Below are 19910 nucleotides of genomic sequence, written 5' to 3' on the forward strand. Positions count from 1 at the left end.
TAAATTGTTAGGGTGAAGGCTTTACTTAATTTTATGATTAATGGTAAAGCTGCTCTCTCTCTCTCTCTCTCTCTCTCCATGTTCAAAGTTATTTGTGAGGGCAAACTGACAGATGACTTAAGATGTTAATTATTTAAGCTTTTATTTACCCATTGAACGGGTCACCTTGGCCATCATCGCAACAATTGCCCCCCTTGAGAGATTTGGCAGGAGCCGCCACTGTCTGATAGGACATTATGGCAGCAGAAATGGCACTGTTGGCATGGCAGCCTCAAACCTACAGGTTTTATTCTCATGTGGGTAAAATACATGTTAAAAGCAGAGGATGTAGTTCAAATATGATTCAAGCTCATTAATAGTAAGAGTGGATGAGTGGTATGTAAAAGCACGTTGGCATGCAATGATTTAGCATCGTCCGGTGGCACCAAACCCACCACAATACTGATGACTTTCATCGTTAGATTCCCAAAGCAGTGTGCTTTTCCATAGAGGACAAACTCTCGCGAGAAAATCTCCCGACTCCCGAAGTTCCATCATGGGGTGGGATCAGAGAGAAGGATTCACGTGATTCGCTCTCAGAGAAAGAGCTAAACTCTGATTGGCTACATCCTGTACTCTGCTAAATTTTTTAGAGGCAGGACTAAATCAATGCGTAAACGTCAGACAGATTTCCTGCAGTACTGATAGTTTTAGTTCTTACTTATTCTAAATCAGTGAACTGTTTTAACGCTGAAGTCTGAAAAGTTGGAATAAAGATCGAGTTTTACAGTGGACTGTACTGCATCCAGCCTTTTCGCAATGGGCCATAAGAAACCTGCTCGCAAACAAAGTAAAAAAGGTAACTGTGCCTCTCTGTTACACAAGTGCAAGGCTATGGACCAGAATCCATACTACCCTACTAAGTAGTATGCATATTTAGTAATGGTGGCATCGATAGCGTACGGATATGGCGTACTATTTAGTAGGGTAGTATGCGTATGCTTTGGTACGCAGCCTGCAAAGTATGCAATATAAACACATGCGTTACTTTTTACCTTCACTTTGTATATTACTTATTTTACTGATGTTAGGACTCAGAGTAGAAATGCGTTCATCACTCAAACCTTTAGGATTAGGATTAGTTACGGGTTACATTTGCACCAGTTTTAAATGTAAATAAGGTACATAAATAAAGTGCCGGCCACTTTATTAGAAACACCTGGTTATTCATGCGGTTTTTCTGGGATTTGCTTGCTGAAGAGTTTACGCAAAATGGTGCAAAATTGCAGAAGAGGACAGTGGACAGACTGATCTAAGAAAACAGCAAGGCTGTGTTAATTTAAATAGCCACTTTACATGCCCACTAAGTCTGTAAAAAAGTCTGAGCTTACAGTGGGCACAGGCTCACCAAAACTGGACATTCATCTAAGAGTACAGTTGTGTCAACATCAGTGGCGGCTCCTGCCAAATCTCTCAGGGGGGGCAATTGTTGCGATGATGGCAAAGGTGACCCGTTCAATGGGTAAATTAAAGCTTAAATAATTAACATCTTAAGTCATCTGTCAGTTTGCCCTCACAAATAACTTTGAACCTAGAGGGAGACCAGCTTTACCATTAATCATAAAATTAAGTAAAGCCTTCACACTAACACTTTAATTCAGTCTTCATCAGATAGCATTTTATTTTAGGTGCAGCAGATCCAGAATAAAGATTGGCATCGGGGCTGATGTGCAATGAATAAAGAAGTACAATTAAACAATTGTGGAGATACAATAAGTGCAATCACAATTCACAATTTAAAAATGATATTACTTACTTGTAATTTACTTGTAACTTATATGATTTCCCCCCCTTTGTAGATACTTGATATTTAAATTTGGTCTGGGTGGTCCTAATTCTTAAGTTGCTAATTTATCCTGATTACACGATGGAGTTGCTCTGAACTGAGGTGATGGTAGTCATGGTGATGAGGTCGCGACACCAGGTTACGTGTGACGCAAGCACGTAAGTGCGAGCCCTCCCGGAAGCCATTCAGAATGTATTGCAGCGCCTGCAGTTCGACAAAAAGAGCCTTAACATGAGAGTCTATGAGAGCAATCCGGGGCGATTTTCAGTCAGACTGAAGTCGCCCCAAAAGGGGCGGTACTGTACGGAACACAACTCGATGCTGATTGGACTACGTTATTACTAGGCAAGACAGACTCCAGAACAGTCACAGCTGTGATAGAAAAATTTCCCTTTGGTGGTGCGTCGCCCGATCGCCCTAGGGAACGAGCTGCCCCTGGTCAACAGGGAGCAACTTGTGTAGTCCATGTCACTAAAGTATGTGGCTCTTCTAAAGCATAGATATACTTTAGAACAGGGGTGCCCAATACGTATATTGCGATCTACCAGTCGATCACACAGTGCATGCTGGTAGATCAAACCTCATTCAAACAGGTCAACGTGATTGACATGAAATGTGTCCACTGTTTTTTAAATTGCGGTTTGTTACCATAGCTACGCCTCAGCCCATCCAAAGCAATGCAAATCTAGAAAGTTTTCATTCATCAGTAGCAGGTTTGCACCTACACTGTTTTTAAGGATGAGTGTGCAACCAAGCACAAAGAAACCAAACACGGTTCGATTTTAACCCTACAATCTGATATTTATATGAAGTCAAGAGCATCTGCTGAATACTTTTGGAACTTGCTGACTGAGGAAAAATATCCACACATAAGAAAATGTGCCACATATTTGACAGCATTTTTGGATCAACCTACTTGTGTGAAACAGCCTTTTCCCACATGAAAATAATAAAGTCTAAATATTGCTCCACCCTTACTGATAAACACTTGGAAGCTTGCTTGAGAATTGGCATCAGCAGCTACTGTCCAGACTACATAAACCTGACTGACAGCATTCAGTGCAAATCATCAGAATAAGGTTAGTGTGATTTTTCAGTCACTTGCCCTGTAATGCTGAATATCAATATAGGCAACTAAAGTGCATTAAAAAAGCTTCAAAGCCTTTTTGAAAATTAATCAGGTCAACCTTCAGGTCGACTGAAATAGTAGATCTCACGTCTCAAGTGTGCAAGTGTTCAGTAGTGCAGCAGTTAATTATGCTAGGCCACTACCTCTCGGATCCAAATCGGAGTTCAAATCCCCAGCGATGTTACTGGCCGACCGGGTATCCACATACAGACATGATTGGCTGTGTCTGAGGAGGTGGGGATCATCGAGACCCTGCAATAGATTGTTGTCCTTTTCTGGATTGTGTTACTGTTATTTGTTTACTCTTCGAAATAAATGGATGGTGAGCTGACCACTCAGAGATGTACATCATTTTCCTTTTTGGCATGTTGACAGCATGAACAGTTATTAAAACTTAGTGATTAGCTAGCATTTCAGGGCTTGGCATTCAGCAATAAAGTGTTGAATGTCCTCTCAGAAGGTGGTGGTTTTGAACCAATGAAATACAAGTCATTTCTTTTGACATGTTTGTAAGCCAATGACAGGCAAATTAATGTGTAACGTTTGGTAAATATTACAAATATATATTGAATATCTATTTTATTTTATTTAAATGCGTATCACAATAATCAGTAATCTTTTCAGTTTAACAATGTAATAATGTTTATCATGGTGTAATGACTGTGTGCAGATAGAAATTGGAATAGCAGTACAGTCTACACCAGTGTAAAATGTACAGTGGCTTTTTAATGCATTTAACTGCATTTAATTCTGTTAAAGGCATGTCACAATAGAATTTAACCCTTTGCATCATTTCAAAGAAATAGTTTTAATCCAAAAGTGAAATGCTGAACAGTTATTGTAATAAAACTTTTTACTTGTGATATAACATCAGCCACTCTTTTGCGAAGGCTTTTCACAAGACATGTCTGTGGGTATTTGTGTCCATTCAGTCAAAAGAGCATTGCATGGTTGGTCAAGAAAAACTCAACTGATGTTCCAGTTCACTCCAAAGCTGTTCAGTGGAGCTGAGGTCAGGACTCAGTGAGCCTTGATGTAATCCAACAATTAAAAAACTATTTCTTCTGAAATCCACAACAAAAAAATAATAATTGGGGATTAACTGGGACAAAATAGACAGAACTAAACCACCAGACTTTTCTGTTTGAGACTTGTGGTTAAACACAGGATGCAGCAAGTGTTATTTTTTGCAGTCTACCATCATCCACTGTATTCTGAGGCCTATGTGTGTGCGCGCGTGTGTTTGTGTGCACATACAGGGGTTGGACAATGAAACTGAAACACCTGGTTTTAGACCACAATAATTTATTAGTATGGTGTAGGGCCTCCTTTTGCGGCCAATACAGCGTCAATTGGTCTTGGAAATGACATATACAAGTCCTGCACAGTGGTCAGAGGGATTTTAAGCCATTCTTCTTGCAGGATAGTGGCCAGGTCACTACGTGATGCTGGTGGAGGAAAACGTTTCCTGACTCGCTTCTCCAAAACACCCCAAAGTGGCTCAATAATATTTAGATCTGGTGACTGTGCAGGCCATGGGAGATGTTCAACTTCACTTTCATGTTCATCAAACCAATCTTTCACCAGTCTTGCTGTGTGTATTGGTGCATTGTCATCCTGATACACAGCACCGCCATTGGATGCACATGGTCCTCCAGAATGGTTCGGTAGTCCTTGGCAGTGATGCGCCCATCTAGCACAAGTATTGGGCCAAGGGAATGCCATGATATGGCAGCCCAAACCATCACTGATCCACCCCCATGCTTCACTCTGGGCATGCAACAGTCTGGGTGGTACGCTTCTTTGGGGCTTCTCCACACCGTAACTCTCCCGGATGTGGGGAAAACAGTAAAGGTGGACTCATCAGAGAACAATACATGTTTCACATTGTCCACAGCCCAAGATTTGCGCTCCTTGCACCATTGAAACCGATGTTTGGCATTGGCACGAGTGACCAAAGGTTTGGCTATAGCAGCCCGGCCGTGTATATTGACCCTGTGGAGCTCCCGACGGACAGTTCTGGTGGAAACAGGAGAGTTGAGGTGCACATTTAATTCTGCCGTGATTTGGGCAGCCGTGGTTTTATGTTTTTTGGATACAATCCGGGTTAGCACCCGAACATCCCTTTCAGACAGCTTCCTCTTGCGTCCACAGTTAATCCTGTTGGATGTGGTTTGTCCTTCTTGGTGGTATGCTGACATTACCCTGGATACCGTGGCTCTTGATACATCACAAAGACTTGCTGTCTTGGTCACAGATGCGCCAGCAAGACGTGCACCAACAATTTGTCCTCTTTTGAACTCTGGTATGTCACCCATAATGTTGTGTGCATTGCAATATTTTGAGCAAAACTGTGCTCTTACCCTGCTAATTGAACCTTCACACTCTGCGCTTACTGGTGCAATGTGCAATTAATGAAGATTGGCCACCAGACTGGTCCAATTTAGCCATGAAACCTCCCACACTAAAATGACAGGTGTTTCAGTTTCATTGTCCAACTCCTGTATATGTGTGAGCGAAAGAGCATGTTCATGTTTTTAGGAAATGTGTGTGTAATCATTTTTACCCAGACTCTCAGACTGAGCATCTCAGACAGTGTGTGTGTGTGTGAGAGAGATAGAGAATGTCAGTGTGTGTGTGTGTGTGTGTGTGTGTGTGTGTGTGTGTGTGTGTGTGTCTGTGTGTGTGTGAGATAGAGAATGTCTGTGTGTGTGTGTGTGTGAGATAGAGAATGTCAGTGTATGTGTGTGTGTGTGTGTGAGATAGAGAATGTCACTGTGTGTGTATGTATGTGTGTGTGTGTGTTTGTGCGCATGCACGTACATGTATGCACATATGCGTGTGAGAGAAAGAGCATATTCATGTTTTTAGGAGTAATTCTCAGCACTTCATTCTCAGCACTGCAGTGACACTGGTGGTGTGTTAGTGTGTGTTGTGCTGGTATAAGTGCATCAGACACAGCAGCGCTGCTGGAGTTTTTAAATACCGTGTCCACTCACTGTCCACTCCTACCTAGTTGGTCCACCTTGTAGATCATCTATTGCTGCTGTTTGAGTTGGTCATCTTCTAGACCTTCATCAGTGGTCACAGGACGCTGCCCACAGGGCGCTGTTGACTGGATATATTTTTGGTTGGTGGACTATTCTCAGTCCAGCAGTGACAGTGAGGTGTTTAAAAACTCCACCAGCAGCGCTGCTGTGTCTGATCCACTCGTACCAGCACAACACACACTAACACACCACCACCATGTCAGTGTCACTGCAGTGCTGAGAATGATCCACCACCTAAATAATACCTGCTCTGTAGTGGTCCTGGGAGAGTTCTGACCATTGAAGAACAGCATGAAAGGGGGCTAACAAAGCATGCAGAGAAACAGATGGACTACAGTCATTAATTGTAGAACTACAAAGTATGTATGTGTGCGTGTGCACTTATGCGTGTGAGAGAAAGAGCATGTTCATGTTTTAGGAAGAATGTGGCTTTAATCATTTTTACCCAGACACTCAGACTAAGCATCTGGGTTAAAAGCAATGTCTGTGTGAGTGTGTGAGTGAGTGTATGTTTGTATGAGAGTGAGGGAGATCGAGAATGTAAGTGTGTGTACTGTATATGTGGGTGAAAGTTTGTCTGACCAGCAAATATAGACTTGTGTGTTTAATTTGCTTCCACTTTTCTGGTGTCCCTGTACCTTCTGGCTATAGAGGTGTGCCCAGTGTGCATACGTCAAATCGTGGGCATGCATGCAAGTGAGGAACCACTATACTCTGTCGTCTCCATATGAGGCCCAGTGCAAAGAGCGTGGTGACAGCGACACTAAAAATACCCGGTGGGCAGAGTGTGGATCGGATTGCAGCTGAGCCAGCGAGCACGGCTGTGACCGAGCAAACAAGTCTTTGCTTTTCCCTTACAGGTTTCTTCAGGAGCGCTTAGTCTAAAACTTTGCAGAGATGCAGGGAACCGAAGCCGACGGTCCCAAAATGGCAGATGTGGCAGGTAGATTGGATTAGCTGGGAATGCTGGAAAAGGAACGATTGGCTGGACTGGCATGTGTGAGCCCTTGTCGGACAAACACTATAAGCCTGATTTGGTGTGGCTGAAACTCACCTGCTTTGTAAATGTAGTGCGTGTGAACGTTTTGTGTGATTGGCTTCATGAGTTACACTAGTTTATAAATGAATTTCTTGTTTTTTATTGTGTATATTGTGGGTTTTTGTTTGTATTGTGTCGTGCATGTCACCTGCAAATCTGGCCTAATTTACTGACAGTGCAACCTTGAGCTGAGAGTGTACAGCTGTTTTGTATTCTGTCTCGCTGTCACACACACAGACACTCTTTATTTATACACAGATGCTATGTTGTAGATATCCTGACAGGCTGCTTATCCATGTTTGGTCATAACTGAGACTGTGTAGATGAGCTAATTGTCTAATTGGGATTAAATGGGATTGAATGCATACCGATCAACCAAAACATTACAACTTCAACAAAAAATGTGCACAGCAGCGCTTATTCCACAGTTCTGCATGTCGGGGTCAAGGAAATATTCCATGTTTGATTTGTGTTGAATGTAGCAGATATGAACAGCGTAAAGACCTGAGTAACTTTGATAGGGCCAAGTTATTATGACCAGATGAATGGGTTTAAGTGCTCATTGGCAGCTTTAGTGAGTACCCACTGAGAGTGGTCTGAGGAGGGACAAGCCACAGACCATCCACAGGTTGTTGGTTGGGCAAGACTTATTGATACCGGAGTACACAAAGGCTATGGCATCTGGTACGGACCAACAGAAGATCTACAGAGGTCGAATTGTGGATTATTTAAATACTGGTGATGAGGTGAATGTATCACAACACAGTGCATCGAATTCCTCTGTTTATGGGGTTGCATAGTGGCTGGTCCTTGTACTAACTCCTGTCCATTGTCAAACACATCTACAGCCATCATGCAGGCTTCAGAACTGGACATCAGCGCAATGGACGAATCCTGTTTTTTCTTAGATTTTTGGGACAGTCGGTTAGAAATGGCAACACGATGCACATTAGGACGCAGCACAGAATACGGAAGTTAAAGGACCCGCTGGTAATGTCATAGTAGCAGATACTACAGGACTCACTGGGTCTGTTCGAATAGTGTAGTTCGAGTAGAGTAGTGAGCTGCCTTGCTGTCTTACTGCCTACATAGGCAGCTGCCTAAGTAGAGAGGATTCTAATAAGTCAGCGACTTTCAAGTCAGGTTTTTCGAACGCACTACTTAGACAGCGATTCCATCAGTTTTCGCTTATTAAGCTAACACAGTTAGCCTCATGCCATTCAAACCAATGGGATGGGGTGGCACAACACGCTATCATGTCAGCTAACATCTCCCTCTGTGTACCGAAAACAAAATTTGCTGACGAGCCGCCGCTCAGGTGGCGCAGCGGTAAAATAGACACGCTGCAACCAGGGCTGGATTCTGAGTACGTAGTATCGAATCCAGCTCTGCTTAACCGGTTAGAAGCTGAGTGGCTGTATGAGCAACAATTGGCCGGTTGCTCAGTGGGGGGGTGGGACAAAGAACCGGATGTGGGTCTCTCTCTGTCAGAATGCGATTACGACCTCTGCCGGCTGATTAGAGGCGCCTGCACAGAGATGAGGAAGAGTGCCCTTAGGGTGTGTCTCTCCGCATGCAACGCTAGGTGGCGCCAAACTCATCAATGTGCAGGTGGCAAAAATGCATCCGGCTGCTGCCCATGTTTCGGAGGGGATATGGGTTAGCTTCGATCTCCTCTGTCAGGGCAGGGTTCGGCATAGACAGAGAGGAAACGATGCAAATTGAACAACTGAATGCGATAAAGGGGGAGAAAAAGGGGAAACATTAAAAAAATAAATAAATAAAATTTGCTGACGAGCCCAAATTTGCAAATAAACAACACTTGTACACAAAATTAAAAATCATTTATTTACGTTTGAAAATAATGTTTTCCGCACCATCCACCATATTTGTTATTTTTCTGAGAAAAGTTGTGCCACACTGAATGCTGGGATTGCCTTCACCATTAAGGCAGCATCGAATGCTCCCTCATTATTCAGTCAAAATGCTGTTCTGATTTAAGGTACCTTACTAGACAGCATTTTAAGGCATCTAAGAATTCGAACAGCCGCCTTCTCGGGAGCGCACGTAGGATGACGTAAAATGCTGTCTATGTAGAGAGCTCACTATGTTTTCGAACACACCCATTAAGATATCTTGTGAAGTCCATCGCTGCGTCTGAAATCGCATACTTAAACAGTATGTACTAAATTCGAGGCAGTGCGCACTGCTCGGCCGGTAAAGCAGTAAGCGCTTTCAGTATGCAAGTGTGTAGTATGTACACAACCTCGAACGTACTACGTCCACCGTCTTACCAGCGTCACATGATTCATGACATTACATCACCACACTAATCATTAAAAGCCCCATTCGCCAAAATTTCCGTCTTTCTTCTTCCGCTTCGAACGTCTTTGCAGCTCCAGTTGAATTATGGAATAGAATATCAGACTGTAGTGTGCTGTGTTTGCATACTCAAAAATGCCTGCCCATGCAGCAGGTCATCAGGGTACTTTTCACATACTGTTTTTGAACACACTACCCGCTCTTGCATACTTTCGCATACTGTTCAGTATGGAAGTATGCGATTTCGGATGCATTGCATGTCTCAGTGGGTTGGACCTGTTCTGACTGCATATTAGGTGGCTGGTCCTAATGTTTTGGCTTATTTGTGTGTTTCTGATGATCAGCTGTTTCTTTACCTGGCATGAATGATTGTATTTCTGACTGAAAATACTTGCATGTGAATATATAATGGGAGTGCTAGATGATAAAGTAATACATATGATCACTAACTTGTTACACTATATGGACAAAAGTATTTGACTCCAGTCCAGGTCCAACTTGCACACAACAAACACCATTATTATTCCTTACTCTTACTGTTAATGTACATTGTAGTATTTATTATTAATAATATTAAAATGACACCCAGGTGGTGCAGCAGGATATTCCGCTAGCACATCAACGCCGAGATTCTGAACTCCTCGGTTCGAAACTCGGTGTTGCCACCAGTCGGCTGGGCACCATCTAGCGGGCATAATTGGCAGTGCCTGCAGCAGATACTAATTGGCCACCTTATCTGCAGGGTGGGGGCCGGACTATGTGTGGGTGGGTGGGATCTTCGTACGCTGTGTAAGGACCTTGATTGGCGGAAGAAACGCCTGTGCAGAATGCAGGGGCGAGAAGAGGAGGGCTGTGCACGTGTCGGTGTCAGAAGAGGCGTGTACAGTGACGTGCTCTCCTTGGATGTATTTCAAAAAGATATGCAGTATCTTTAATATAAATACTGACATTTTTAAATGAATTTCGGACAACTAATCATTATGGCTTCTGACCAACACTCTACATTTTAATACTTGCACCATATTGTTAATGAAACAGTGGTAGCCTAGTGGGTAGAGCTATCAATCGAAAGGCTGGGAGTTAGAATCCCGGCTCTGTCATGCTGTCACTGTTGGGCCCTTGAGCAAGGCCCTTAACCCTCTCTGCTCCAGGGGTGCCATATAATAGCTGACTCTGCGCTCTGACCCCAGCTTCCAAACAAGCTGGCATATGCTGGGATATGTAAAGAAATAATTTCGGTGTACGGTACACCTGGATATGTATATATGACAAATAAGGGCATTCTATAATCTCTGCATCCCTAACAGTACCAGTTTGAACAGTTTTACTGTTGTAATTGGAAATTATTTATTACATGATCTTTCAAACTGCAATGTATATCTATCGTGTCATTATTATTGTGTACTTGATTTGCTTTTATTGACACATACTCTGTTCTTAACAGTATGGAGACTAATCTTGCTTGACCTGATGCTTGTTTGAGCATTTGGTATTTTAGCACAGCTGTCAGCAGATGTAATATACACTAATTACTTCAATTTACTAGTATTTTTTTAAGCCTGTGTACTTTGTCTAATATGACTGCATTTAACAACCACACCTATGCCCTAAACCCTTTAAAAACCTAAAACGTTTAGATGTATACCCTACTGGTTTAAATTCTAATTCTAATTCCTTAACTCCATTCACTTCACTTTTATTCACTCCAGCTTTCTTAAACTTGGGCTCTGTCCCATTTATTACACTTACATAAGTATTCCCCTGCATTAACTGGGTTTCCGCTTCTAAACAATGTGAACATTTCCCTTCATGGCTATTTTGATCTCTGAGCTTAATGTGTATCTCCAGCTTTGCTTATGTAAAGTGTCTTGTCTATCATTGGATCTGTTTGTCTGTTTTTGTACAGAGCCTCAGGCAGTGCCCGCTGCCAGCAAGAGCCCGAAGAAAGCAGAAGGATACTCGATCTTTAGCTGGATCATAGTCCTGGCTATGCTGGGTGCCTGGATGTCTGTGGGAGTTGTCTGGTTTGATATAGTTGATTACAACAGTGTTGCAGGTAGGTCTTTACTTTTTGGACTTTGGACAAACATACTCTGAATATATTTTCATTTAGAATCTATTTATGAAAAATCAGAAGAGTGTTTAAAAATCTTAACCTGCAGACCACTAAATTATGTCAGTATGTCAGGTGGTTCTGTGGTTATCACCTTTGGTGAAAGAGTGAAAATTCATTTTATACCTACAAAATGTATCTAAAATATTTTAAAGTGAGAGAGCTTTAAAATGGAAATACTTTTTAAAATACTTAATACAAACATTTGCTTCCATTAATTCACATTTACATTATCAAAATTTAAGGAATGCATTTGGAGGCCTTGGTCAAAGGCTCAACAGTGGCAGTTTGGTGGCACTGATCACTAGTCTATTACCTTAACCAGACCTGGGCATTGTACGGCCCTAACCCTAACCCTAACCCGAGACATCCCTAACCAGCCCGCATGAGGTTCGAGGCAATTAAAAATGAGATGTAAATAAATGTACATCAAACATGCAATATAACAGGATTGATTTTGACGGGAGCGCTATGTCTTTACATTTCCGTAAGTTTCGATTTACGTGTGTGCGCGAGTGTATCAGCTTCACCGTGATGCGAACAGAACTGAGTGTGTCTGATGGTGGAGTTTTTAACAAGACATGAACTTCTGAAGTATTTATTTACTGAAGTCAGGTGTAAAGCTGTTTAACGATCACAATTTAGGCTCTAAATTGCGGTACTAAACAGAGAAATACAACAACATGAACGATGCGGAGCGTCACACCTGAAGCTTCACTAACTAAACTACAAAAGCAGCAAGGACTTTTTATAAAGTTTAACACATCCAGAACTAAAGCAGTCAGGACCAGCTTTGGGATTTTAAAAAGAATATCCAACAATAACAAAGGACTGAAAAACAAATGTGGTAATTAGACTCAAAACAAAATAGTTTAAAAACCTGCACATTTGTTCACATTTGTTTTTTTTGCATTTGTTTGTTTAAATAGTAAAATAATATTGATGTTTTTCTCGGCCTACTTCTAATTTTCTGATTGTAACATCAAAACATTAACAGCTTATTAGAACTGCACAATTTACTGCTTCTCATAAAGAGTGGGCAGTTGTAGCCTAGTGCTTAAGGTACTGGACTAGTAAATACAAGGTCGCTGGTTCAAGCCCCTCCACTGCCAGGTTGCTGCTGTTGGGCCCTTGAGCAAGGCCCTTAACCCTCAATTGCTCAGACTGTATACTGTAACTGTAATGTAAGTCGCTTTGGATAAAGACGTCAACGCTAAATGCTGAAAATGTAAATGTAAATAAAGAGATAAAATTAATATTGAGCAGAATTAAGTTAACCTTACTGGTCCGGCCCTCCACAAGAGTACCAGTTTCTTATGTGGCCCCTTGGAAAATTTAATTGCCCACCCCTGACCTTAACCATTAAGCCACAATAGTCTTTATGTCGGTTCGTATTAGACTCTGTAGCCTTCATGTCCTCTGGCATCAATGAGTCTTGCCACTCGAAAACCTTGATTGTGGATTGTCCCTTTGTCCCTTACTGGACCACTGTTGGTAGGTATGTGCCTCTGCTGCCTGTGAGCATGCCTCGCATTAACCCAGCCCTTATCAGAATAACTTTTTTTTAAATAGCAACTAACACATCCGCAAGACGTAACTTATGTTTTTAGATTGGTGATGAACTGCATTATACTGAATAAAAACCCCAAGTTAGTTTTATTGTATAGTTACAGGGCTAACGGTGCTTCCACAAATATTGTCAACATTTTAATATTTAAGTCAAGGTAAGGCTGGTTCAGTGTACTATGTAAGTGTTACAATGATTGATAGATAGATAGATGATGCACAGCAAAAAGTCCAGTGTTGAATTAACTCCCACAGAGTTGATTTTAACACTTTCAGGGTTTATATACTGTAGCTCCACACTCTTAAGAGTTAAATCAACACTTTCAAAATAGTTCAATGTTTAACACCTTGTCAGAGTTCCTGTTTTAACTCTAAACAGAGTTAAAGTAACTAAGGGAGTACAAACCTTGGCTGAACTTGGATAGTGGTAGCCTAGTGGGTAGAGCTTTGGGCTATCAACTGGAAGATTGGTGGTTCAAATCCAGGCTCTGCTATGCAACCACTGTTGGGTTCTATAGTTATATAGAGTTATATTTTGCTATTTCAGTAGTGTTCATTTAACTCCCTAAATTATTCTTCTAGTAATACGAAGAATTAATTCCAATACACCAAATAATTTCAAAAATAACATTTATTTTTCCTGTTGGTGGTGGTTGAAGATGCAAAAGCAATAACAGGGGGGGCATTTGTTGGTCATAGGCTGAAGACAGTCACAATCAAATAATGGAAAATTCATCAAATTTAATACTTCTACAGAGAGGTGTTGAGTTTTGAAATGTCTATCTATTGGTCAGATTTTCCCTTAAATCAGATAAACAAGATAAACAAAACAGAGAATAAACAAACAATATTAAACTCTACAATAATGAATGCATGGATTAATGCAAAAAAAGACTGCAATTATTAGATTAGATTCAACTTTATTGTCATTGTGCAGAGTACAAGTACAGAGCCAACGAAATGCAGTAGCATCGAACCAGAAGATAGAGATTATTTACATATAATACAGTTAAAGTGCAGTAGTGTCCAGATAAGTAACAATGAAGAGACATCTATTAAGAACAGTAAACAGACAATGATTGTCCAGTGTATAAACTAGTCTATAATTAGAAAGTTATGAAAGGTGAACACATGTCGACTCAGGATCACTTCATGGTGAACTTTCTGCTGACTGCAACACGTCACGCAGCTCTGGTGTTGAAGTGAGCCTCTTGGCCTCTTTTATGATATTTGGCTTGAAGAACGCATTCCGTCTTGTCATCAAAACAGGAGAGTCTTGATCAGCCTTTAATAAAGAATTAATTTTAAACTACTAGTTGTACTACTACATTAGATGCTTAATTTCAACCCAGTAAACATAATTCCAAACTTACCAATCCTTTTGTATCCAGAAATCTTGGGAAGGTGGAAAGGACATCAGTACTTCTGCCTGGATCATTAACAAGTTTCTGGCAGTGCTAAAAAATCTCCCTCATCATCTTCTCAGATTCTCATTTAATCTGAAAAGAGATTAAATATCTAATTTAAATTTATGCAATTGTCATGCAGTTATTTGACACAAATAAAAAGAATATGGAACACACTTACCCATGATTATCAATCATATGAGCCACCAATATGTTAACCATTTGCCCAGAATAATCATTGAAAAAAGAACACAAAACAACCACAGTACACAGTTTACAGTACACAGTTCCCCATCAGGCAGGGAGAAAACAAGTCATTTAGCTTGCTAACCTAGCTGACTAGACGGCTAAACACGCAAACAAAAAATCACACAGGACCAAAAGCAGCTGATGTAACTTAAGTGGCAGCAATCAGCTGCAGTCAATTTGTGCGGTGTACTTACAACAGAAACTTTCTCCTCACTCTCACACACACATCCTTCAGTACAGCTGTGTTTTAGACTGACAATATCATCATCAATGTATACTTTCATTAAGACTGAATTAATTACACTTACCGCGTAAACTTGAGAGGAGGAAAATGGTGCCATCGTCTCCCTGTCTCCAACCGAAGAAGTAAAATGCATGGGCAGAGTTTAATGAAGTTTAAGTTTAGATAACGGAGTTTAAGTTAACCTAAGTTAGGTTAACACTGATCCAATCAACTCTGCCAAATAACTCCAACACTGAACACAATTTAAATCCGAATGTGTTAAAATGACACTTTGAGAGTGAAAATCAACTCTGAAATGTTTAACTCTGAAATCTCAACACTCCAGTTTTTGCTGTGTAGATAGAGAGATAGAGAGATAGAGAGATAGAGAGATAGAGAGAGAGAGAGAGAGAGCGATAGAGAGCGATAGAGAGAGATAGAGAGAGAGAGAGAGAGAGAGAGAGAGAGAGAGAGAGAGAGAGAGAGAGAGAAGATTCTAAAGAGAAGTCATGTCTCTATGAGCTCCCAGATTTCTATGTTTTTTTTTGTTTTGAAATGAGAGAAAATCTGAACCAATCTTAGAAAACCACTTGGATAAAGTGATTTTAAGTAGAAAGTTTAACAATCGGGACAAAAATCGACAAAAATCTGTGAGATATTGGAAGATATCAAGTCGACTACAAGAGACTTCACATCCAGACAGAGCAGCAGAGTAGGAGAGAAATCACTATAGGAGAAATAACTGCAATTAGAGGAACGTTCATGTCTTTCAGGATCATCACAAACATCTGCAGTACTGTGAGTGATATATTTTTTTAAAAATTGGAGCACAAGAAAGAAAGAAAAATCCATTATTGAAGTCATTAAAACTGCAGGATAAGCTAAAGGCTAAAGTGACAGTTGGCAGCTGACATTTGAAATTTGAAATTTCTCAACATTCCGAACCACCAAATATACACATGAGCTGTTCAGAATGAGCCAATCAGAACTGTCACCTATCCCCCCCTGCTCTGTGGAGTGTGTAGCTCCACTCTGCAGTCCAGTCCAGTACTGCCCAGTTATTTACCCTCCTGAAATAAAGAGTGAAACTGCCAAAAAAACAGTTTAAGCAAAAGCTCCTGAAGGAAAAGCCAGAAACTCTGTTTGCAGATCTTTGTAAAACTGGTGAAGCCAGCAATCTCATCTTCTATTCAGACTACCCAAGCTCATGGCATAAAGCTCTAATCTCCTGCTACTCATCTGTGAAAAAAGAGGGAATCTGTAACGGATGGAAAGTGAAAATAAAAGACCCTAATGACACTGAGACAGTTATGACCACAGTCAACATATACAAAAACGGAACTGTCATGATACAGGGAAACTTGAGTGAATTTCAGGGCTCATTTAGTAATCTTAGAGAAATTGCAGAGCAAGAAAAGTTAAATGAAAACACTCTGCAGAAAGAAGACCGTGCCCCCCTATACAGTACCACAACAGAGCCCACAGAGCCTCCTGCTCAGGAGCAGAAGAACCAACATGCTTCACTCTACACCTCCATTAACTTGATGAAGGAGCACTTCACACTACTGGAGGTAGAGTTAGTACAGCTTCGAGAGAAGGTCCTAAAGCAGCAGCCATTTGAACAACCAAAGAAAGACAAGGAGAACTATCTAAAAGAGCTGGCAGCACTGAGAGAGCAGGTGAGAGAACTACAAAGGGACAGAGAGAAAGACAGAGACAACCACAAGAAGGAGATGTCTACACTAAGAGAGGAGTTGAGACAGAGAGACAACATAGTACAGAGTCTGAGAGAAAAGCTACTCTCCTTTAGTCAGCACCAGACTCCTCTGACAGAGAACTCCACCCAGCTTCAGCACTCACATCTAACCCCCACCAGCTCTCAACAGCTTTCTCCAACTCCAACCACCAGCCCACAACAGCCTCCTCCAACTCCAACCACCAGCCCACAACAGCCTCCTCCAACTCCAACCACTAACTCTCAACAACCAACAAGAACATCTAGAGCCCAACATCCAGGATACAAAGAGAGAAAGGAGAATTCCAGATGAGTATGACATTGTCTTGTTAATTGACTCAAATGGGAAATTCATCAATGAGAAAAAACTTTTTCCCAGACACAGAGTGGTTAAGCTCTGGTGCCCAACTACTCAAAAAGCACTGGAGCTACTCGCAGAGGCAAAACTAAGATCACCAAGCCACATCATAATCCACACTGGGACAAATGACCTCAGGGCTCAACGAGAGAGTGGCTTCATCCCTGAGAGCAGTAATAGAGAAGGCCAGCAATACCTTCACTAATTCAAAGATCATCGTCTCCACCCTGCTGCCTCGCAAAGATTTTCATCCATACACAATTCAGAAGATCAACACCAGTATCTCCAGGGAATGTGCTCTCCGGCCAAACACTCACCTCGCCCATCACCCGACTCTAGATACTACCTGCCTCTATGACCACGTCCATCTATTCAAAGAGGTAGTTCCTGTTTTTGCAAAAACACTAAAAGACATCACACTGGCCCGCAACTTCAGCACCTTCCAACACAATGCTGGACGAAATCCAAACAACCCACCACCACCAAAACGCACCCCAAGACCTACAGAAGGAGCATCTCCACAAGCCCCCCATCTAATGCGGCAGTACCACATTCCTCATTATCTTCCACAGCCAGGCAGGACGAAGAGACACCATGGGAACACTGGTCCTCCACCAACACCAGCACCAACAGTCACCATGGATACTCACAGTGCATCCTTCTCCCAGGACCCAGCATCAATTGCTCAGAAACTCCAGACCCAGCCTGGAACACTGACCTATGCTCAGGTTGTCAGCAGAGGGGCAAATCCTAATGTGTCTGAACTCAGAGACATACAGCAGATTCTCAGTCACATCTGCACACGTCTGATGGAACATGGTCTGTGATGAGGTAGAGAATCATACAGGCAATGTACATAGATTGACAGATATATTGCCAATGAAGTATGATGAAGGAAAAAAAAAAGTGCATAACTAATAATTGTATATAACATATATATATAATGATTAATCATTTCAAGATTTCTCTCATTTCCAGATTTAAATGACATACATTTTAGTTCAAACAGAATGGCATCATTTCGCATTTCACTTTGGAACATTCAACAAAATCAAAATAAAAATCAACAAACAGACCATTTCAACACCTCAGGACTTATTTATTTGTGCAGTATATATTCCCCCAACAGAATCCCCTTATTTCAAGGAAGAAACCTTCCCAAATTACAGAAGGAGTTGACATGGCTGTGGAAATTTTAAACAGTATTTTTGACCATGCCACTCAAATATCAAAGTTGACAATTAGTAAAAGCAAACCCAAGACCACCCAAGAAAACAAATGGTTTGATCAGGACTGCAAAAACAAGAGAAAAGAGCTAAGAAATATATCCAATCAGAAACATAGGGAACCACATAATCAGGAACTGCGCACAAAATACTGTGAGGCACTTAAAGAATATAAACACATACTTAAAATTAAAAAATACAAATATATACAAAGTCAAATAAATGACCTGGAGAAATCCATTAACTCCAATTCATTCTGGAACCACTGGAAATCACTAAAAAGAACACAAAAGGACGATTTAACAATTATTAATGGAGATTCATGGAAAACCCATTTTGAAAAATTATACAGTAATCCATCAATGAATGTGAAACAATTAAATATATCTGAAAAACATTTGAAACAATAATTAAGAATTACCAAAACCCCCTGGACTTCCCAATTACAGAAGAAGATTTAGAGGACAAACTAAAAAAACTGCAATCCAGGAAAGCCTGTGGCGCAGATGGTATTTTAAATGAAATGTTACAAAACACAAGCTATAAATTCAAATTGGCTATTCTAAAACTATTCAATTTTATTTTAAATGTTGGTCACTTCCCAAGAGTCTGGAATGAAGGACTCATAACTCCCATTTTTAAATCTGGCGACAAATTTGATCCAAACAATTACAGAGGAATCTGTGTAAGCAGTAACCTGGGAAAGGTGTTCTGCAGCATCCTGAACACCAGAGTTACGCAATTTCTAACAGATCATCATGTTCTAAACAAAACTCAGATTGGCTTTTTACAAAATCACAGAACATCAGACCACATTTTCACTCTCCACACACTCATTAATAAATATGTAAACCAAAATAAGAGCAAAATCTTTACCTGCTTTGTGGATTTTCATAAAGCTTTTGATTCAATTTGGCATAATGGATTATTTTATAAACTTATTGAGAATGGTGTGGGGGGTAAAATGTATGACGTCATAAAATCAATGTATTCACAGAGCAAATGTGCAGTAAAAATCGGAATGCTTAGAACTGATTTCTTTCACCAGTCACGAGGAGTAAGACAAGGCTGTAGCCTGAGCCCCACTCTGTTTAATTTATATATTAATGAATTTGCTGAAAAACTGGATCAATCCAGTAACATACCTGGTCTCACTTTAGGTGACCAGCATTAAATGTCTCCTCTATGCAGATGACCTCGTCTTACTGTCACCTACAAGAGAGGGACTAAAACTAAGTCTAGAACTGTTGGAGAACTTCTGTGAGACATGGGCTTTGAAAATAAACCACCAAAAAACCAAAATTATGGTCTTCCAAAAAAGGTGTAAAAGTCAGGGGAATTACATTTTTACAATTAATAACACACAAATAGAACATACAAAAGCATACACTTATTTGGGCATAACAATCAGCTCCACTGGAAGTTTTGGCTTGGCTGTGAAGGAACTTAAAGAAAAAGCAAGGAGAGCTCTTTTTGCCATTAGGAAATCAATTCAGTTTGAAATACCCATTACAATTTGGCTTAAAATATTTAAATCTGTAATCGAACCCATTGCACTGTATGGTAGTGAGGTGTGGGGGCCCCTAACCCAAAATGATTTTTCTAACTGGGACAAGCACCCAATTGAAACTCTGCACACAGAGTTCTGCAGAAATCTTCTCAGTGTGCA

At 40.9% G+C, this 19910-nt stretch overlaps 1 protein-coding gene and 1 long non-coding RNA gene across 6 annotated transcripts in view; one reads left to right on the plus strand and one right to left on the minus strand.

The window, feature by feature from the left end:
* Window positions 1-691: 691 nt before the first annotated feature.
* Window positions 692-19910, plus strand: part of unm_hu7910 (un-named hu7910) — a 74510-nt gene continuing 55291 nt past the window's right edge. For 2 of the 5 annotated variants that reach the window (XM_062994030.1, XM_062994031.1), the window contains exons 1-2: window positions 6826-6947; window positions 11272-11421. In XM_062994030.1, the coding sequence (XP_062850100.1) occupies window positions 6902-6947; window positions 11272-11421 (196 nt within the window). In that variant the 5' untranslated portion in view covers window positions 6826-6901. Of the gene's footprint in view, window positions 839-6825; window positions 6948-11271; window positions 11422-15627; window positions 15721-19910 lie in introns of those variants that run through there. The other 3 variants (XM_062994028.1, XM_062994027.1, XM_062994029.1) reach the window with 3 other exon arrangements.
* LOC134312245 (uncharacterized) lies at window positions 14016-15099 on the minus strand. Its single transcript, XR_010011523.1, has 3 exons — window positions 15008-15099; window positions 14418-14543; window positions 14016-14329 (listed from the first exon to the last, which is right to left on the minus strand). It is a non-coding gene; the product is annotated as an uncharacterized LOC134312245 (long non-coding RNA).

Source organism: Trichomycterus rosablanca, chromosome 4 (genome assembly GCF_030014385.1).
Source record: "Trichomycterus rosablanca isolate fTriRos1 chromosome 4, fTriRos1.hap1, whole genome shotgun sequence".
NCBI lineage: Eukaryota > Metazoa > Chordata > Actinopteri > Siluriformes > Trichomycteridae > Trichomycterus > Trichomycterus rosablanca.